The sequence below is a fragment of the Artemia sp. Qi Xiang Cuo genome, chromosome 14 (genome assembly GCF_049724085.1).
Source record: "Artemia sp. Qi Xiang Cuo chromosome 14, ASM4972408v1, whole genome shotgun sequence".
Classification (NCBI taxonomy): domain Eukaryota; kingdom Metazoa; phylum Arthropoda; class Branchiopoda; order Anostraca; family Artemiidae; genus Artemia; species Artemia sp. Qi Xiang Cuo.
In genome coordinates, this window is record NC_142807.1 from 38,935,066 (window position 1) to 38,956,510 (window position 21,445).

General features: G+C 34.1%; 1 protein-coding gene across 1 annotated transcript in view; it reads right to left on the reverse strand.

The window, feature by feature from the left end:
- The window catches only part of LOC148944445 (TWiK family of potassium channels protein 7-like), a 99,878-nt gene that overhangs the window by 67,917 nt on the left and 10,516 nt on the right, over positions 1–21,445 (reverse strand). The window contains exon 2 of the mRNA XM_089100099.1: positions 3,535–3,663. Within this exon, the coding sequence (XP_088956225.1) occupies positions 3,535–3,663 (129 nt within the window). The remainder of the gene's footprint in view (positions 1–3,534; positions 3,664–21,445) is intronic.

Consider the following 21,445-nt stretch of genomic DNA (forward strand, 5'->3'; position numbering starts at 1 on the left):
TATTCCGAAGTTTTAAAAATTATGCAGATCTTCATTACTCCGTCTATCACAACGGCTAGTAATGAGAGATTTTTTTTTTTACCCTAAGCCTGATTAAAACCTATTTAAGACCAACCGTATGCGGCGAAAGGTTCTGTGATCTGATGTTAATATTTAGTGAAAAGGCTCTTGTGAAATTGTTGTATTTCAATGCTATGGTTAATATTTTAGGAAAAATGAGACCTTTTCGGTTACCAGCAATAAAACCGTAAATTACTTTCTAGCTTAAGTTCTTTCTGTATTCATTAAATACTTTTTAATTGCTTCTTACTATTATTAGTCGATTTTGGGAGAGGCCTCTTCTAACCACTGTGAAGAAATATTGCTCTTCAACAACTATGAGCTGGTCAATTTAGATTGCCCACAGAGGTTGCTTAGCCGCCCCCCTTAGCTCAGAATGAGATGAAGTCGCTGACTAACATAACGAGTGAAACTCAAATTGAATACATAAATCAAGCTTGAAACGAACAAAAATCCATACAAACAAGAGTTTGGGTATTGCCTCCTTCTCTCACTGTAAAAGTCTAGAACCTACTGCGTCATTGGCGCTTTACTGAACAGTCTTGGAAATTACAAATAAAACCAAGCTGAATATTTGATATACAAGGATATTAATTGTTGAAAGATCAGCAGTTCAAGATTTTATTTCACTGTAATTTTTATTTTCATTTTCAATGCTGTAATAACTGGAAAAGAAAATATTTGTAATATAATTTGTTATCAGTGAAGCGCCAATGACGCAGTAGTCTTTAGACTTTTACATTTTGGGAATGGGGCAGTATGTCTAAACTCTTGTTTGTAGTGAAACTAAATTTGTCTTAGACGGTCTTGGAAAAAACTAATAAAATTAAACTGAGTATTTGATATATAATGATAATAATTGCTGAAAGCTCGCCAGTTCAAAATTTAATTTTACTGTATTTTTTATATTTATTTTCATTTTTGTAATAAGTACAAAAGAAAATATTTGTAATATAATTGGTTTTGATTAAAGCGCCAATGACGCAGTAGGTTTTATACTTTTACAGTGGATGGAGGCAATACCCAAACTCTTCTTTGTAGTGATGTTTGTTCGTTTCAAGCTTGATTAGCATATTCAATTTAAGTTCCACTCGTTTTAAGATTTATTTATTCATTTATATCAGTACCTGTGGTATTTTTTTCAGCTATGTTTGTTTATTTAATTTCTGTTCCTTTTGGGTTTCATTTAATCTTTAAAAGTAATTCCTGGTCATTTTGAGTCTCAGTTATTGTAGGATCCTTTCTTCTGATCTTAAGTTTAGTATTGTCTTTACTTTTCTTTGAAAAACTTCCTTTTCGGAAAGTTTTTTTTTAATTAATTTCGACTAAAGGAGTGATAAAGGATGCCTTGATCAACGGAAAAAAACAACTAAGTTAAATTGACGCAACATAAAAAAAAAAGACAACAAACAAATAAATAAAACTCGCATCTTATTAACCTCCAAAATGATAACCTCTAAGTGATTTCAGTATTTTGGAGATTATTAGGAAATGAGTTTTTTTGTCTTTCTCTTTCTATTTTGCTTTTAATTTAATTTAAATTTTATTTTGTTGCCCCATTAATAAAGGCTCACGGACGTAGAATCAAAATATTCGTAGTTATATCTCTCTAAAAGCCTTATTTATCTGGGAATGCCCATTGGAAATTCAATTAAGGAAACTATTAAGCTTGCCATTCAAATCTTGAAAAAAAGACAAGGTTAGCTTACGCGTCACTTATCTCTAACGTTACACACCTTAGTCGTTTCCATATTTATAAACTTTATAGTAGTCTAACTGTGCCTCATCTTCTTGCTCTGTCTCCTATTTTGCAATTTTTTCCTGCTTAAAAAAAAAACTTGTTCATCGGATTTATTTTAAATTTGTTAAATTTCTTTTGCATTTGCCCCCTTGAACTAGTAACTCTTTTTTGTCCCAAAAATTCAAGCTCATCTTCCCTTCGACAATTATTGATCAAAAAGCAAAAGATGTTAAATCTTCCGCCATTAAATTAAATCAGGATTGTCCTTCTTTATTTTCAAACGTTTTTTTTATGTCTGCTTATATATGTATTATCTTGTTAGTGTTAAATATGATTTTTTATTATGTCTATGATTATTATGATTGTAAAAACTACTTATTTTTGTTCAATGTATAAGTTTTCTAGTCTTTTATTCTTTTGTTTCTCTTATGTACTCTGTCATTAGGGGACTTGTGCCCTTTTTTGTTTTGACAGGTTATAAATAAATTGAATTGAATTGCTTAAAATTTGTTGTTGTTTTTTCTTTTTTGTTTTGTTCAACTGTTTTATTCAAATTATACCCATTTTTTCTCTTAAATTTTGTGAAGAGTTAAGGACCCTATACCCAGACCCCTAGCTTTCCCCTCCCAAAGATTTCGGAAAATATATTTTCCCACCCACCCCCTACGTTTCTCCAATTGACGGCCATGGCTAGGCCACGTTTTGCAGATGAAGGATGACATATTGCCAAGATTGCGCTTTTTTGCCATCCATCTGGTTCCGAAAGAAAAGCAGGTCGTCCCCAAATAGGGATGGGAAAATGTTAAAAGAAAATATTTAAATGAAATTTTAGCTTCATGGGACGGATAAAGAGCGAAGCTTTAAACAAATTGGAGTAGAAGAGTAGCGTGCAAAACTTTGTAGCCCCCAAGCGGCTTAGTGCTTCAATGACTTGTAGATAGTAGTGGTAGTAATGCACTGAAGAATTAGCTACCACAGGCTTCAAACAATTAAATAGCATTATATTTTAATTTAAATCACAAGTGGCACAAGTAGTAAATAAGGCTCTTTGGAAGCGTCTTCCAGAGAAAAAATACATTTCAAAGTGGTAAGAAAACAAAAGATGAGAAATTTTTGTATTAAAAAAAAAAAAAAAATTATCACCACCAAAAAAGTGGTTGGAAAGGGTTATACTGATGAAATCCATGACTGAAAAAAAAATGCTTAGATTAGGCTCCAGATAATTTTTTTTATCAGAAGTTGATTGCATTCATTTAATGCTCTTTCCACTGCATTCATTGACCTATGCATAAATTAGTCAGTCCCCCGATGCCAAAACGGTCAAAAGATATTTCTCGTTATGAAAAGTTACCAGGTCTCAAATTTTGAAGGTTTTCCATGGTCAGCCTTAGAAGAATAAGAAAACAGGTTTTTCACAAATAAATAGTTCTTGAAGATTTTCCCCTGTGCTCTTTTTTTATTATGCTAATTTTGTTATTCAGGTTACTTCCAATGGGTAACACAAATCTTGATGCCTTATAAATCAAAATCATGTCTAAAATGAATACTTTTTTTTCCGAAATAATTTATCCAAAGACCCGGCTGAAAATTCTACAAATGGGAGAATATTATTTTTATGTAGAACATCCAATCATAATTCTCTTATTATTTGTTGCGCGACGAAAGAACGTATATGTGTATTTTTCCCACTAATCTTACTGCCATTAACTGTGTAAAGAAAAGTTCTCACTTACTTGGCTACTATTTAAATACTCTGAAGAATTTAGAATAAACGCTATTAAGCTATTTCTAGCATCTTGAAATGTTGCTTTCGCTTCGATATAAGCTTGAACTTCATTGTTTTGCTCTAGCCAGACAAAAACCTGTAAGATAAGTCATCTGAACTACATCCCACAACTAGAGAACAAAGAAATGAAACACAAACAGAATATGAGGTATGTTCACAAGTAAATAAAAAAACATGCTACGATAAATTACAAAATATAAGTCTGGAAGAAATAGGCCAAATACTGAATATGAATCAAGACTTGCACATTGAGTGTTATGTGAGAGGTTTTTATATGTTTCATGGAAACCGTTTTCTTGAAACCAGTCTCAGTTGGAGTAGGGGGGGGGGTCCTCGGTGAAAAATCAGATAAAGTATTCCTGGAAAAGAATTGTCGTATCCATTTAAAATTTCACACCATTCTCTGCGCTGTGGTAATTACACTTGGTTAATTGACCCCTCTGCTCCTAATTTCCTGGCCGACATTGCCAATGTTGAAGAAAGGGACCTGTGGGACAGATTTTGAGCTGGACAGCAAAATTGCTTTAGAATGGTATGATTCAGTGAAAGCTTTGTCTTCCCTGTATAAATAGACCATTCACTCGGGAATCTTTGAGCCCGCACTATAGTTATTCCCTGGTTGAGTGGGAGGGCAACATATTGGACCAATTGAACTAATTGCCGATCTTTTGCCTAAACAAAACAAAGTAGTACACCATGTTCTCTTACAGGACAAAAACTCACAAGGTATCACAATTCAACCAAAAACTGTACATGAAAATGTGTGGATCTTTCGTTATCACAGCCAGTGTGACGTTGTAACGAGTCCCGAGGATTGTGCACGAATTACATTAGATCCAAGTTTTACCCCATTCATCTAATCACAACAGACATAGTCTTTTTACACCAGAAAAAGCGAAATATTGCACTAAATAAAAATATTGTTGTAGATAGTTCTGTTCTGGAAATATTCAAAATGCTCATATTTGCCTTTTTACACTGTTGGCTACGGAACAATGGTTCAGGGTTGGGTTAGTTGGGTAGTAGTGAAATCATCAGCTCGAACATGGATTACACATATTTGGATATAGAAGCTTATTCTTTTATAGTGAAACGCCGGGCTCTGAATCAGCTTTAGTAGAGAGGCCTCAGGAGGTCGTGACACTCACCCCTGCTGCCACCTACAACTTTTTTTACATAATTTATGTCTGTTTTTATGGTTTTTGTCAGTGAGAATGAAAAAAAAGGAATTTTCTCACATTTATGATTGTTTCTTGGGCGGTTATGTGTGTCGGTAAATGTATTTGATGTTTTTCATGGATGTCAAAAGTAATTTACGTCTGTTTTATGGTTTTTGTCAGTAAGAATGGAAAAACAGTATTTTTCTCACTTTGATGGATTATTCAAATTGTTTACGGGCAAAGTTTAATAATGTCTGACAGATGACGTCAAGTTAATTAATGTCTGTGGAGTTCGACCAGAATTGTTTCCGAGGCAAAGCACGTGACAAATGATGTCATGATTGACTGATTTGACACGAAAGGGGAATTAATTTGTTGTTTCTAAGGGGAATTATTGATTCACGAAAGGGGAATTAATTTGTTGTTTCTAAAGAGAATTGTTTCTGAGCGAATGTATATTAATGTCTTTGGAGTTCTACCAAACGAATTGTTTCCGGGTGAATGTTTTGATCTTAGCGATGAAGTGATTAGCGCGCGAAAGGGTTTCTTAATAATTTGAAATGAGACAGCGCAGAGATGCCAAAAAACAAAAGGAACACGCTGAAATTACGTTTAGGAGTTATTTGGGCGAAACCGTTTTAGGAATTTTATGGAATTATTTCGGCGAAACAGTTAGAGACATTTTAAAAGAGGATTTTAGAAGAGGATTTGAGGGCGAAACTATGTGGACGTTATAATACACAAGTTCCATTTGAACAGTGTTGTGAGGTCGTCTACCCCAACCCCAAAGGTTCCTCATACCCCACCCCAACCCCAAAGGAAGCCCCTGGTCCTCAAAGATCCTCCCGGGCTCCCAAAGGACCACCCGGCCCTCAAGGGCCCCCCAACCCTCAAAGGCCCTCCCCGGGCCCCATTTTTTGTTGATGTGTGTTGTCTGAAACCTATAATGCGAGATAGGTGGATTTCTTATTTTGGCTTTTCCGAACGGGGTATTTGAGTCATTCTTTTGTATGTGTTGTCAGAAACCTATGATTTGGGAATGAGTGGATTGCTATCGTTGACTTTTCTGAGATATATTCTATAGCCTTTCATAAGTGTGTGTTGTCTAAAAATTATAATTTGGGATAGTTAGTTTGCTTTCCGGACCTTTCAGAGCTAGGGTTTTTACTCTCTTATAGGCCTGTGTTTTGTGAAATTTCTAGTATGGGATGAATAGGTTGCTATTTCTGCCCTTTCTGAGCTAAGGTTTCTTAGTACTTTGTAGGTGAATGCTGTCTGAAAATTATGATTTGGGATATGTAAAGTACTATTTCGGGTTTTTCTAAGCTAGATGTCTTAGTCTTTCGTTGGTGTGTGTTGTCTGAAACCTATGATTTGGGATGAGTGGATTGTTATTTTGACTTTTCTGAACTGGATTTTTTAGCCTTTGATATGTGTGTTTCGTCTGAAACCTGTGATTTGGGATGCTTAATTTCCTATTTTTGACTTTTCAGAGCTAGGATTCATAGCCTCTCATAGGTGTTTGTTGTCAGAAAATTATGATTTGGGATTTGTAGTTTGCTTTTTGGACTTTTCGGAGCTAGGATTCTTAGTCCCTCATAGGTGTTTGTTGTCTGAAACCTATAGTTTGAGATGAGTAGTTTGCTATTTCAGGCTTTTCTGAGCTAAGGTTTCTTAGTATTTCGTAGGTGTGTGTTGTCTGAAACTTATGATTTGAGTTGTGTAATTTTCTATTTCCGTCTTTTCATAACAAGATTTCTTAGTCTTTCGTTGGTGTGTGTTGTCTGAAACCTATGATTTGGGATGTGTGGGTTGCTGATTATTGACTTTTCTGAGCTGGATTTCTTAGCATTTCGTAGGTGTGTGTTGACTGAAACCTATGATTTGGGAATGAGTGGTTTGCTATTTTGACTTTTCTGAGCTAGATTTCTTAGCCTTTCATAGGTGTGTGCTTTCAGAAAATTATGATTTGGGAGGTGTTGTTTGCTTTTTGAACTTTTCAGAGCAAGGATTCTTAGTCCCTCATAGGTGTTTGTTGTCTGAAACTTCTAGTTTGGGATGAGTAGTCGGCTATTTCAGGCTTTTCTGAGCTAAGGTTTCTTAGTAATTCGTAGGTGAATGTTGTCTGAAACTTATGACTTGGGATATGTAAATTACTATTTCGGGCTTTTCTGAGTTTTATTTTTTGGTCTTTCATAGGTATGTGCTGTATGAAGCCTATGATTTTGGATTGATAGTTGGCTATTTTGACTTTACTGAGCTGTATTTCTTCACTTTCATATGTGTGTGTTGTCAGAAAATTATGATTTGGTATGTGTAGTTTGCTAGTTGGACTTTTCAGAGATATGATTCCTAGTCTCTCATAGACATCTGTTCGTCTGAAACCTATAGTTTGGGATGAATAGTTTGCTATTTCAGGCTTTTATGAGCTAGGTTTCCTAGTATTTCGTAGGTGTGTGTTGTCTGAAACTTATGATTTGGGATATGTAAATTACTATTTCGGGCTTTTCTGAGCTAGATTTCTTAGTCTTTTGTTGATGTGTGTTGTCTGAAACCTATGATTTGGGATGGGTGGATTGCTATTTTTGACTTTTCTGAGCTGAATTTCTTAGCCGTTCACAGGTGAGTGTTGTCTGAAACTTATGATTTGGGATGGTTAATTTGCTATTTCCGGCTTTTATTAGCTAGGTTTCATAGCCTATCATAGGTGTGTGTTGTCAGAAAATTATGATTTGGGATGCATAATTTGCTATCTGGACTTTTCAGAGCTAGGATTATTAGTCCATCAAAGGTGTTTGTTGTCTGAAACCTATAGTTTGGGATGAATAATTTGGTATTTCAGGCTTTTATGAGCTAGGCTTCTTAGCCTTTCTTAGGTTCGTACTGACTGAAACTTATGATTTGGGATATGTAAATTAGTATTTCGGGCTTTTCTAAGCCAGATTTCTTAGTCTTTCGTTGGTGTGGGTTTTCTGAAACCTATGATTTGAGATGTGTCGGTTGCTATTTTTTGACTTTTCCGAGCTGGATTTCTTAGCCTTTTGTAGGTATGTGTTGACTAAAACCTATGACTTAGGATGAGTGGTTTGCTATTTTTGACTTTTCTAAGCTAGATTTCTTAGCCTTTCATAGGTGTGTGCTTTCAGAAAATTATGATTTGGGAGGTGCAGTTGCTTTTTGGACTTTTCAGAGCTAGGATTCTTAGTCTCTCAAAGGCGTTTGTTGTCTGAAACCTATAGTTTGGGATGAATTGTTTGAAATTTCAGGCCTTTCTGAGCTAAGGTTTCCTAGTATTTCGCAGGTGAATGTTGTCTGAAACTTATGATTTGGGATATGTAAATTACTATTTCGGGCTTTTCTAAGCTAGATTTCTTAGTCTTTCGTTGGTGTGTGTTGTCTGAAATCTATGATTTGGGGTGGGTGAATTGCTACTTTTGACTTTTCTGAGCTGGATTTCTTAGCCTTTCATAGGTGTGTGTTGTCTGAAACCTATGATTTGGGATGGTTAGTTTGCTTTTTGGACTTTTCAGAGCTATGATTCTTAGCCTTTCATAGGTTTGTACTGTCAGAAAATTATGATTTGGGATTTTTAGTTTGCTTTTTGGACTTTTCAGAGCTAGGATTCTTAATCCCTCATAGGTGTTTGTTGTCTGAAACCTATAGTTTGGGATGAGTGGTTTGCTATTTCAGGCTTTCTGAGCGAAGGTTTCTTAGTATTTCGTAGGTGTGTGTTGTCTGAAACTTATGATCTCAGGTGTGTAATTTGCTATTTCAGACCTTTCATATCCATATTTCTTAGTCTTTCGTAGGTGTGTGTAGTCTGAAACCTATGATTTGGGATGTGTGGCTTGCTAATTTTTGACTTTTCTGAGGTGGATTTCTTAGCCTTTCGTAGGTATGTGTTGACTGAAACCTATGATTTGGGAATGAGTGGTTTGCTATTTTGACTTTTCTGAGCTAGATTTCGTAGCCTTTCATAGGTGTGTGCTTTCAGAAAATTATGATTTGGGAGGTGTTGTTTGCTTTTTGAACTTTTCAGAGCAAGGATTCTTAGTCCCTCATAGGTGTTTGTTGTCTGAAACTTCTAGTTTGGGATGAGTAGTCGGCTATTTCAGGCTTTTCTGAGCTAAGGTTTCTTAGTACTTCGTAGGTGAATGTTGTCTGAAACTTATGATTTGGGATATGTAAATTACTATTTCGGGCTTTTCTGAGTTGGATTTCTTAGTCTTTCATAGGTATGTGTTGTCTGAAACCTATGATTTGGGATGGGTGGTTTGCTATTTTTGACTTTTCTGAGCTGGATTTCTTACCCTTTCATAGGTGTGTGTTGTCAGAAAATTATGATTTGGGATGTGTAGTTTGCTAGTTGGACTTTTCAGAGATAGGATTCCTAGTCTCTCATAGACATCTGTTCGTCTGAAACCTATAGTTTGGGATGAATTGTTTGCTATTTCAGGCTTTTATGAGCTAGGTTTCCTAGTATTTCGTAGGTGTGTGTTGTCTGAAACTTATGATTTGGGATATGTAAATTACTATTTCGGGCTTTTCTGAGCTAGATTTCTTAGTCTTTCGTTGATGTGTGTTGACTGAAACCTATGATTTGGGATGGGTGGATTGCTATTTTTGACCTTTCTGAGCTGAACTTCACAGGTGAGTGTTGTCTGAAACTTATGATTTGGGATGGTTAATTTGCTATTTCCGGCTTTTATTAGCTAGGTTTCATAGCCTTTCATAGGTGTGTGTTGTCAGAAAATTATGATTTGGGATGTATAATTTGCTATCTGGACTTTTCAGAGCTAGGATTATTAGTCCATCAAAGGTGTTTGTTGTCTGAAACGTATAGTTTGGGATGAGTAGTTTGCTATTTCAGGCTTTTATGAGCTAGGTTTCTTAGCCTTTCGTAGGTTTGTATTGACTGAAACTTATGATTTGGGATATGTAAATTACTATTTCGGGCTTTTCTAAGCCAGATTTCTTAGTCTTTCGTTGGTGTGTGTTTTCTGAAACCTATGATTTGAGATGTGTCGGATGCTATTTTTTGACTTTCCCGAGCTGGATTTCGTAGCTCTTTTTAGGTATGTGTTGACTAAAACCTATGACTTAGGATGAGTGGTTTGCTATTTTTGACTTTTCTAAGCTAGATTTCTTAGCCTTTCATAGGCGTGTGCTTTCAGAAAATTATGATTTGGGAGGTGCAGTTTGCTTTTTGGACTTTTCAGAGCTAGGATTCTTAGTCTCTCAAAGGCGTTTGTTGTCTGAAACTTCTAGTTTGGGATGAATAGTTTGATATTTCAGGCTTTTCTGAGCTAGGTTTCCTAGTATTTCGTATGTGAATGTTGTCTGAAACTTACGATTTGGGATATGTAAATTACTATTTCGGGCTTTTCTAAGCTAGATTTCTTAGTCTTTCGTTGGTGTGTGTTGTCTGAAACCTATGATTTGGGATGGGTGAATTGCTATTTTTGACTTTTCTGAGCTGGATTTCTTAGCCTTTCATAGGTGTGTGTTGTCTGAAACCTATGATTTGGGATGGTTAATTTGCTCTTTTTGACTTTTCTGAGCTAGGTTTCTTAGCCTTTCATAGGTGTTTGCTGTCAGAAAATTATGATTTGGGATTTGTAGTTTGCTTTTTGGGCTTTTCAGAGCTAGGATTCTTAGTCCCTCATAGGTGTTTGTTGTCTGAAACCTATAGTTCGGGATGAGTAGTTTGCTATTTCAGGCTTTTCTGAGCTAAAGTTTCTTAGTATTTCGTTGGTGTGTGTTGCCTGAAACTTGTGATCTGAGGTGTGTAATTTGCTATTTCCGACTTTTCATAGCCAGGTTTCTTAGTCTTTCGTAGGTGTGTGTTGACTGAAACCTATGATTTGGGATGTGTGGGTTGCTATTTGTCGACTTTCCTGAGCTGGATTTCCTAGCCTTTTGTAGGTATGTGTTGACTGAAACCTATGATTTAGGATGAGTGGTTTGCTGATTTTGACTTTTCTGAGCTAGATTTCTTAGCCTTTCATAGGCGTGTGCTTTCAGAAAATTATGATTTGGGAGATGTAGTTTGCTTTTTGGACTTTTCAGAGCTAGGATTCTTAGTCCTTCATAGGTGTTTGTTGTCTGAAACTTCTAGTTTGGGATGAGTAGTTGGCTATTTCAGGCTTTTCTGAGCTTAGGTTTCTTATTATTTCGTAGGTGAATGTTGTCTGAAACTTATGATTTGGGATATGTAAATTACTATTTCGGGCTTTTCTAAGCTAGATTTCTTAGTCTTTCGTTGGTGTGTGTTGTCTGAAACCAGTGATTTGGGATGTGTGGGTTGCTATTTTTTTACTTTTCTGAGCTGGATTTCTTGGCCTTTCATAGGTGTGTGTTGACTGAAACCTATGATTTGGGATGAGGGGTTTGCTATTTTTGACTTTTCTGAGCTAGATTTTTTAGCCTTTCATAGGTGTGTGCTGTCAGAAAATTATGATTTGGGATTTGTAGTTTGCTTTTTGGACTTTTCAGAGCTAGGATTCTTAGTCCCTCTGGTGTTTGTTGTCTGAAACCTACAGTTTGGGATGAGTTGTTGGCTATTTCAGGCTTTTCTGAGCTAAGGTTTCTTAGTATTTCGTAGGTGTGTGTTGTCTGAAACTTATGATTTGAGGTGTGTAATTTGCTATTTCTGACATGATCAATTCTATTTCCCCAAAATAATATAAAAAGTTTCCACTTCAGTTCAGATTTTTCTCAAAAAGATGAAAAAATTTAAAATAATGTTCCAATTTTTCAAAGAAGATAGAAAAGTTCAAGTTCTCTTCTGAATTTTACCAAAGAACACAATTCAATTCTAATTTCTCCAGAGAAAATAAAAAGCTTCCGCTTCAGTTTAAAGTTCACCAAGACATAAAAAATTTAAAGTATAGTTCAAATTTTTCCGTAGAAGATAGGAAAAGTTATACTATGATTTGTGATTATTTTCCATGAAGATAAAAAGTTTCACTTTAATTCTAAATTTTCTCAAATTCAGTTCCGACTTTTCTCAAAGAGATGAAAAAATTTTAAGTTCTGTTCCAAATTTTCATCGAAAATAGGAAAAGTTATACTTTGATCGTGAATATTAAAGATCTCTTCTGAATTTTACAGAAGAACATAATTCAATTCTAATTTCTCCAGAGAAAATAAAAAGCTTCCACTTCAGTTTTAGGTTCACCAAGACATAAAAAATTTAAAGTTCAGTTCTAAATTTTTTCCATAGAAGATATGAAAAGTTATACTATGACTGTGATTATTTTCTATGAAGATAAAAATTTTCACTTTAATTCTAAATTTTCTTAAATTCAGTTCCGACTTTTCTCAAAGAGATGAAAAAATTAAAAGTTCTGTTCCAAATATATTCCCGGAAGAAGAAAAGTTCAACTTCGATTCTGAATTTTCTCAATGAAAATGAAATAAGTTATCGATCAATTCTATTTCCCCAAAATAATATAAAAATTTTCCACTTCAGTTCAGATATTTCTCAAAGAGATGAAAAAATTTAAAATACTGTTCCAAATTTTTCATAGAAGATAGAAAAGTTCATGTTTTCTTTTGAATTGTACCAAAGAACACGTTTCAATTCTAATTTCTCTTGATAAAAGAAGAATTTTCCACTTCAGTTTCAAGTTCACCAAGACATAAGAAGTTTGAAGTTCACTTCTAAATTTTTTCGTAGAAGATAGGAAAAGCTATACTACGATTGTGCTTATTTTCCATGAAGATAAAAGGTTTCACTTGAATTCTTAATTTTCTTAAATTCAATTCCAACCTTTCTCAAAGAGATGAAAAAATTTAAAGTTCTATTCCAAATATTTTCCCGGAAGAAGAAAAGTTCAACTTCAACTCTGAATTTTCTCAATGAAAATGAAATAAGTTATTGATCAAATCTATTTTCCCAAAATAATATAAAAATTTCCACTTCAGTTCAGATTTTTTCTCAAAGAGATGAAGAAATTTAAAGTTTTGTTCCAAATTTTTCATAGAAGATAGGAAAAGTTATACTTTGATCGTGAATATTCAAGTTCTATTCTGAATTTTACCAAAGAATACAATTCAATTCTAAGTTTCCCAATAAAAAAATTAAAGTTCAGTTCTAAATTTTTCCATAGAAGATATTATGATTCTATGATTATGATTCCGATATTATGATTGTGATTATTTTCTATGAAGATAAAAAGTTTCACTTTAATTATAAATTTTCTTAAATTCAGTTCCGAATTTTCTCAAAGAGATGAAAAAATTTAAATTTCTGTTCCAAATTTTTCATAGAAGATAGGAAAAGTTATACTTTGATTGTAAATATTCTTCATGAAGATATGGAGCTCTACTTTAATTCTGGCTCCACTTTAATTCTGAGTTTTCTCGAAGAACTGCAAAATGTGCAAGTTCTCTTCTGAATTTTCTTAGAGAAGAGAAAAAAAGTTATCTCAATTCAGAAGTTTGCCAATGAAAATGAATAAGCTTTCATTTCAGTTCCTAATTTCTCAAAGACATAAGAAATTTAAAGTTCAATTCTAAATTTTTCCATAGAAGATAGGAATGGCTATACTATTATTGCGACTATTTACCATGAATATAAAAAGTTTCACTTTATTTCTAATTTTTCTTAAATTCAGTTCATTCATCTAACCACCAAAAACAATAGGCTAGGTTAGGTTAGGTATAAATAAATATTAATAAATAAATAGAAACATTTCTCCATCTTTAAGTTAGGTTAGGTTAGGTTAACTTATCATGAGCGCTCATCATAAGCTAAGCTAACCTAACTTAAACATGGTAAAAAGATTAAATTAGGTTAGGTTAGGCTAGATTAAGTTAGGTTAGGTTAAGTTAGGTTAGGTTAGATTAAGTTAGGTTAGGTTAGGTTGGATTAAGTTAGGTTAGGTTAAGTTAGGCTAAGTTAGATTAAGTTAGGTTAGGTTAGATTAAGTTAGGTTAGGTTAAGTTAGGTCTGGTTAGCCTACGTACGCGCGCGTACGTAGGCTAACCAGACCTAACCTAACTTAACCTAACTAACTTAATCTAACCTAGCCTAACCTAACTTAATCTAACTTAAACTAACTTAACCTAACCTAACTTAATCTAACCTAACCTAACTTAACCTAACTTAATCCAACCTAACCTAACTTAATCTAACCTATCTTAATCTAACCTAACCTAATTTAATCTTTTTACCATGTTTAAGTTAGATTAGCTTAGCTTATAATGAGCGTTCAGGATAATTTAACTTAACCTAACCTATCTTAAAAATGGAGAAATGTTTCTAATTATTTATTAATATTTATTTTATACTTAACCTAACCTAGCCTATTGTTTTTGGTGATTATATGAATGAACTGAATTTAAGAAAAATTAGAAATAAAGTGAAACTTTTTATCTTCATGGTAAATAATCACAACCATAGTATAGCCATTCCTATCTTCTCTGTAAAAACTTAGAATTGAACTTTAAATTTCTTATGTCTTTGAGAAATTAGGAACTGAAATGAAAGCTTATTCATTTTCATTGGCAAACTTCTGAATTGAGATAACTTTTTTTCTCTTCTCTAAGAAAATTCAGAAGAGAACTTGCACATTTTGCAGTTCTTCGAGAAAACTCAGAATTAAAGTGGAGCCAGAATTAAAGTGGAGCTCCATATCCTGATGAAGACTATTTACAATCAAAGTATAACTTTTCCTATCTTTTATGAAAAATTTGGAATAGGACTTTAAATATTTTCATCTCTTTGAGAAAAGTCGGAACTGAATTTAAGAAAATTTATAATTAAAGTGAAACTTTTTATCTTCATGGAAAATAATCACAATCATAATATAACTTTTCCTATCTTCAACGGAAAAATTTAGAACTGAACTTTAAATTTTTTATTGGGGAAATTAGAATTGAATCGTGTTTTTCGGTAAAATTCAGAATAGAACTTGAATATTCACGATCAAAGTATAACTGTTCCTATCTTCGATGGAAAACTTGGAACAGGACTTTAAATTTCTTCACCTCTTTGAGAAAAAAATCTGAACTGAAGTGGAAATTTTTATATTATTTTGGGAAAATAAATTTGATCAATAACTTATTTCATTTTCATTGAGAAAATTCAGAGTTGAAGTTGAACTTTTCTTCTTCCGGGAAAATATTTGGAAATGAACTTTAAATTTTTTCATCTCTTTGAGAAAGGTTGGAATTGAATTTAAGAAAATTTAGAATTAAAGTGAAACTTTTTATCTTCTTGGAAAATAATCACAATCATAGTATAACTTTTCCTATCTTCTACGGAAAAATTTAGAAGTGAACTTTAAATTTTTTATGTCTTGGTGAACTTGAAACTGAAGTGGAAGATTCTTATTTTCTCTAGAGAAATTAGAATTGAATTGTGTTCATTGGTAAAATTCAAAAGAGAACTTGAACTTTTCTATCTTCTATGAAAAATTTGGGACAGTATTTTAAATTTTTTCATCTCTTTGAGAAAAATCTGAACTGAAGTGGAAAATTTTTATATTATTTTGGGGAAATAGAATTGATCGATAACTTATTTCATTTTCATTGAGAAAATTCAGAATCAAAGTTGAACTTTTTTTTTCTTCTGGGAAAATATTTGGAACAGAACTTTTAATTTTTCATCTCTTTGAGAAAAGTCGGAACTGAATTTAAGAAAATTTAGAATTAAAGTAAAAATTTTTATCTTCATAGAAAATAATCACAGTCATAGTATAACTTTTCATATTTCCTATGGAAAAAATTTAGAACTGAACTTTAAATTTTTTATGTCTTGGTGAACCTAATACTGAAATGGAAGCTTTTTATTTTCTCTGGAGAAATTAGAATTGAATTATGTTAATTGGTAAAATTCAGAAGAGATCTTGAATATTCACGATCAAAGTATAACTTTTCCAATTCTCGATGAAAAATTTGGAACAGAACTTAAAATTTTTTCATCTCTTTGAGAAAAGTCGGAACTGAATTGAAGAAAATATAGAATTAAAGTGAAACTTTTTATCTTCATGGAAAATAATCACAAATCATAGCATCACTTTTCCTATCTTCTACGGAAAAATTTGAACTAAACTTCAAATTTTTTATGTCTTGGTGAACTTAAAACTGAAGCGGAAGCTTTTTATTTTCTCTGGAGAAATTAGAATTGAATTGTGTTCTTTGGTAAAATTCAGAAGAGAACTTGAACTTTTCTATCTTCTTTGAAAAATTTGGAACAGTATTTTAAATTTTTTCATCTCTTTGAGAAAAATCTGAACTGAAGTGGAAAATTTTTATATTATTTTGGGGAAATAGAATTGATCGATAACTTATTTCATTTTCATTGAGAAAATTCAGAATCAAAGTTGAACTTTTTTTCTTCCGGGAAAATATTTGGAACAAAACTTTTAATTTTTCATCTCTTTGAGAAAAGTCGGAACTGAATTTAAGAAAATTTAGAATTAAAGTAAAAATTTTTATCTTCATAGAAAATAATCACAGTCATAGTATAACTTTTCATATCTTCTATGGAAAAAATTTAGAACTGAACTTTAAATTTTTTATGTCTTGGTGAACCTAAAACTGAAGTGGAAGCTTTTTATTTTCTCTGGAGAAATTAGAATTGAATTATGTTCTTCGGTAAAATTCAGAAGAGATCTTGAATATTCACGATCAAAGTATAACTTTTCCAATTTTCGATGAAAAATTTGGAACAGAACTTAAAATTTTTTCATCTCTTTGAGAAAAGTCGGAACTGAATTGAAGAAAATATAGAATTAAAGTGAAACTTTTTATCTTCATGGAAAATAATCACAAATCATAGTATAACTTTTCCTATCTTCTACGGAAAAAGATGAACTAAACTTCAAATTTTTTATGTCTTGGTGAACTTAAAACTGAAGCGGAAGCTTTTTATTTTCTCTGGAGAAATTAGAATTGAATTGTGCTCTTTGGTAAAATTCAGAAGAGAACTTGAACTTTTCTATCTTCTTTGTAAAATTTGGAACAGTATTTTAAATTTTTTCATCTCTTTGAGAAAAATCTGAACTGAAGTGGAAAATTTTTATACTATTTTGGGGAAATAGAATTGATCATGTCAGAAATAACAAATTACACACCTAAAATCATAAGTTTCAGAAAACACACACCTACGAAATACTAAGAAACCTTAGCTCAGAAAAGCCTGAAATAGCCAACTACTCATCCCAAACTGTAGGTTTTAGACGACAAACACCTATGAGGGACTAAGAATCCTAGCTCTGAAAAGTCCAAAAAGCAAACTACAAATCCCAAATCATAATTTTCTGACAGCACACACCTATGAAAGGCTAAGAAATCTAGCACAGAAAAGTCAAAAATAGCAAACCACTCATCCCAAATCATAGGTTTCAGTCATCACACACCTATGAAAGGCTAAGAAATCCAGCTCAGAAAAGTCAAAAATAGCAACCCAAACATCCCAAATCATAGGTTTCAGACAACACACACCAACGAAAGACTAAGAAATCTAGCTTAGAAAAGCCCGAAATAGTAAGTTATATATCCCAAATCATAAGTTTCAGACAACATTCACCTACGAAACACTAAGAAATCTTAGCTCAGAAAAGCCTGAAATAGCCAACTGCTCATCCCAAACTAGAAGTTTCTGACAACAAACACCTATGATGGACTAAGAATCCTAGCTCTGAAAAGTCCAAAAAGCAGACTACACCTCCCAAATAATAATTTTCTGAAAGCATACACCTATGAAAGGCTAAGAAATCTAGCTCAGAAAAGTCAAAAATAGCAAACCAATCATCCTAAATCATAGGTTTCAGTCAACACATACCTACAAAAGGCAAAAAAATCCAGCTCAGGAAAGTCAAAAAATAGCAACCCACACATCCAAGATCATAGGATTCAGACAATACACACCTACGAAAGACTAAGAAACCTTGTTATGAAAAGTCAGAAATAGCAAATTACACACCTCAAATCATAAGTTTCAGACAACACACACCTACGAAATACTACGAAACCTTAGCTCAGAAAAGCCTGAAATAGCAAACTACTCATCTCAAACTATAGGTTTCAGACAACAAACACCTATGAGGGACTAAGAATCCTAACTCCGGAAAGTCCAAAAAGCAAACTACAAATCTCAAATCATAATTTTCTGACAGCACATAACTATGAAAGGCTAAGAAACCTAGCTCAGAAAAGTCAAAAATAGCAAATTAATCATCCCAAATCATAGGTTTCAGACGACACACACCTATGAAAGGCTAAGAAATCCAGTCCAGAAAAGTCAAAATAGCAATCCACACATCCCAAATCATAGGTTTCAGACAACACACACCAACGAAAGACTAAGAAATCTAGCTTAGAAAAGCCCGAAATAGTAATTTACATAACCCAAATCATAAGTTTCAGACAACATTCACCTACGAAATACTAGGAAACCTTAGCTCAGAAAAGCCTGAAATAGAAAACTATTCATCCCTAACTAGAAGTTTCAGACAACAAACGCCTATGAGAGACTAAGAATCCTAGCTCTGAAAAGTCCAAAAAGCAAACTACACATCCCAAATCATTATTTTCTGACAACACGCACCTATGAAAGGCTAAGAAATCTAGCTCAGAAAAGTCAAAAATAGCAAACCACTCATCCCAAATCATAGGTTTCAGTCGACACACACCTATGAAAGGCTAAGAAATCCAGCTCAGAAAAGTCACAAATAGCAACCCAGACATCCCAAATCATAGGTTTCAGACAACACACATCAACGAAAGATGGGGCCCAGGGAGGGCCTTTGAGGGTTTGGGGGGGCCCTTGAGGGCTGGGTGGTCCTTTGGGAGCCTGGGGGATCTTTGAGGACGGGGGGCTTCGTTCGGGGTTGGGGTGGGGTATGAGGACCCTTTGGGGTTGGGGTAGAGGACCTCACAACACTGTTCAAATGGAACCTGTGTAGTATAACGACCACATAGTTTCACCCTCAAATCCTCTTCTAAAATCAACTTTTAAAATGTCTCTAACTGTTTCGCCGAAATAATTCCATAAAATGCCTAAAACGGTTTCGCCCAAATAACCCCTAAACGTAATTTCAGCGTGTTTCTTTTGTTTTTTGGCATCTCTGCGCTGTCTCATTTCAAATTACTAAGAAACCCTTTCGCGCGCTAATCACTTCATCGCTAAGATCAAAACATTCCCCCGGAAACAATTCTCTTTGTAGAACTCCAAAGACATCAATAGACATTCGCTCGGAAACAATTCTCTTTAGAAACAACAAATTAATTCCCCTTTCGTGAATCAATAATTCCCCTTAGAAAAAACAAATTAATTCCCCTTTCGTGTCAAATCAATCAATCATGACATCATCTGTCACGTGTGATCTAAACTTTGCCTCGGAGACAATTCTGGTCGAACTCCACAGACATTAATTAACTTGACGTCATCTGTCAGACATTATTAAACTTTGCCCGGAAACAATTTGAATAATCCATCAAAGTGAGAAAAATACTGTTTTTCCATTCTCACCGACAAAAACCATAAAACAGACATAAATTACTGTTGACATCCATGATAAACATCAGATAAATTGACCGACACACATAACCGTCCAAGAAACAATCATAAATGTAAGAAAATTCCTGTTTTTTCATTCTCACTGACAAAAACCATAAAAACAGACATAAATTATGTAAAAAAGAGTTGTAGGTGGCAGCAGGGGTGAGTGTCACGACCTCCTGAGGCCTCTCTACTAGCTTTCACATTCAAAATCAGAGATTGGGACAAACAACATTTTCGAGGATGTGTATGCGAGTCCCAAAGTCAAACATATTGGATACCATCAAACATTGAACTAATTGCCGATCGTTTGCCAAAACAAAACAATGTAGTAGACCATGTTCTCTAACAGGGGATGGTAACAAACAAACCCAAAAATACGAAAACTCACAAGGGATTACAATTTAACCAAAAACCGTACATGAAAATATGCAGATCTTTCGTTATCACACCCGGTGTGACGTTGTAACGAGTCCCGAGGAGTGTGCACGAATTATAGCAGATCCAAGTTTTACCCCATTCACCTAATCGCAACAGACATAGTCTTTTTTGCACCAGAAAAAGTGAAACACTGCACTGAATAAAAATATTGCTGTAGGTCGTTCTGTTCTGGAAATATTCAAAATGCTCATATTTGAATTTTTACACTATGGCTACGGAACAATGGCTCAGGGTTGGGTCAGATAGGAAATTAACATGATATACCTGAAAGTTGGATAAGTGGAGCTACCAACCCCTCAACCCGTCACACCTGTGCAATGTGACTGCTGTTTCCAGGTGTAATATGCTTGACGCGATCTCATTTCAGATGGCGAGATTCCCCTAACATACCCCTCTGGACTCCAATGACGCCAAACGACCCCCCCCCCCCTTTTAAACCCTCAGGTCTAATATGGATGACACAATTTTACGTAAACTAGCGTCAGGACCCATGGGGGAACCACCGCTTGTAACTTAATGACAGCATATACCTCATGTGTTGTGACGTAATGACAGCGAAACCATCGCTGTCACATAGTACCTTTTTGGCATTTTTTTCACCCCGAAACGTTCAAAGCGTTTTTTCTTTCTTTTAACTTAATGGTGGTGCACACTTTATGTAAGGTCAGCACACAACTTACGCAATGACGGTGCACTTTTATGTAATAACGGCGCATATCACTGTCGCATAATACCTTTTTTGACATTTTATTTTTCGCCCGAAATGTTATAAGCTTTTCTTTTTTTATTCTTTAGTTCTTTGTCCTCGCTGGGACTCAAAAGGTCAGTTTTCTTCCAATAGAAAATCACTCTAAGCAACACGACTAAACTGCCATTACCAATAGTCTGTACTAGGGGGAAATACTTTCAAGAAATAACACATTCCCGTGCCGTCACAAGACACACCTCTGTCTATTCCTTGGCACTTCCAGGTGTTCCCCTCAGGAGCCCTGTTCCTAGCGATCGGCTGGCAAGATTCACAGGATTCCCAGGTGTTTCAGTATTTCTTCACTATTAAAGAGTTCAGCGTGTCAACATCAAAATGGATGCTTATACATTATTAGATCTTGAAAGTGTTAACGAAATGGAACATAGAATGCCTAGAGTAGCAGTGGAAGTTACGAGGGGTTGCTGACTTTCCCTAGAATAGAACAAGATATAGAGATTCGGGGTGCTAATGACACTATATTATCCCTTCTTTCGGGATTTCCTATTTAATCCCAGACAAATTTCAAATCAGTTTGAAAAAGTCTGCAGTGCGTTAACATGGATCACCATATGGAGATACAAACATCCTTTTATTGTGACTGTTCTATATGTAAAGGATATTATCATAATTTCAGCCATTCTTATGAGCCTAGTACATCATGTTTAGATATTGTAGATTCTAGAATAAACGAGAAGAATCTGGAAGAAATGGGGAAAAGAATTTTGATTTATATGGAGCGAAATTTATACAGGGTACAAGTAAGGATGCATAAAACGAGGTTCGATATGACAGAAAAGGAAGAGGAAGATCGAAAGAACAGACATAGAAAAGAGGGCTATCTCTACAGAGAAACATCAAAATATACTATAAAAGACAATGATGATAACTAAAAAAAAATGTGCATAATACAAGATGTATCGGAGAATATTGTGATGAATATGATGTAAGAGAAGAGAAAAAGTGGCCCTTCAAGAGAGAACATAGGAGATTATTA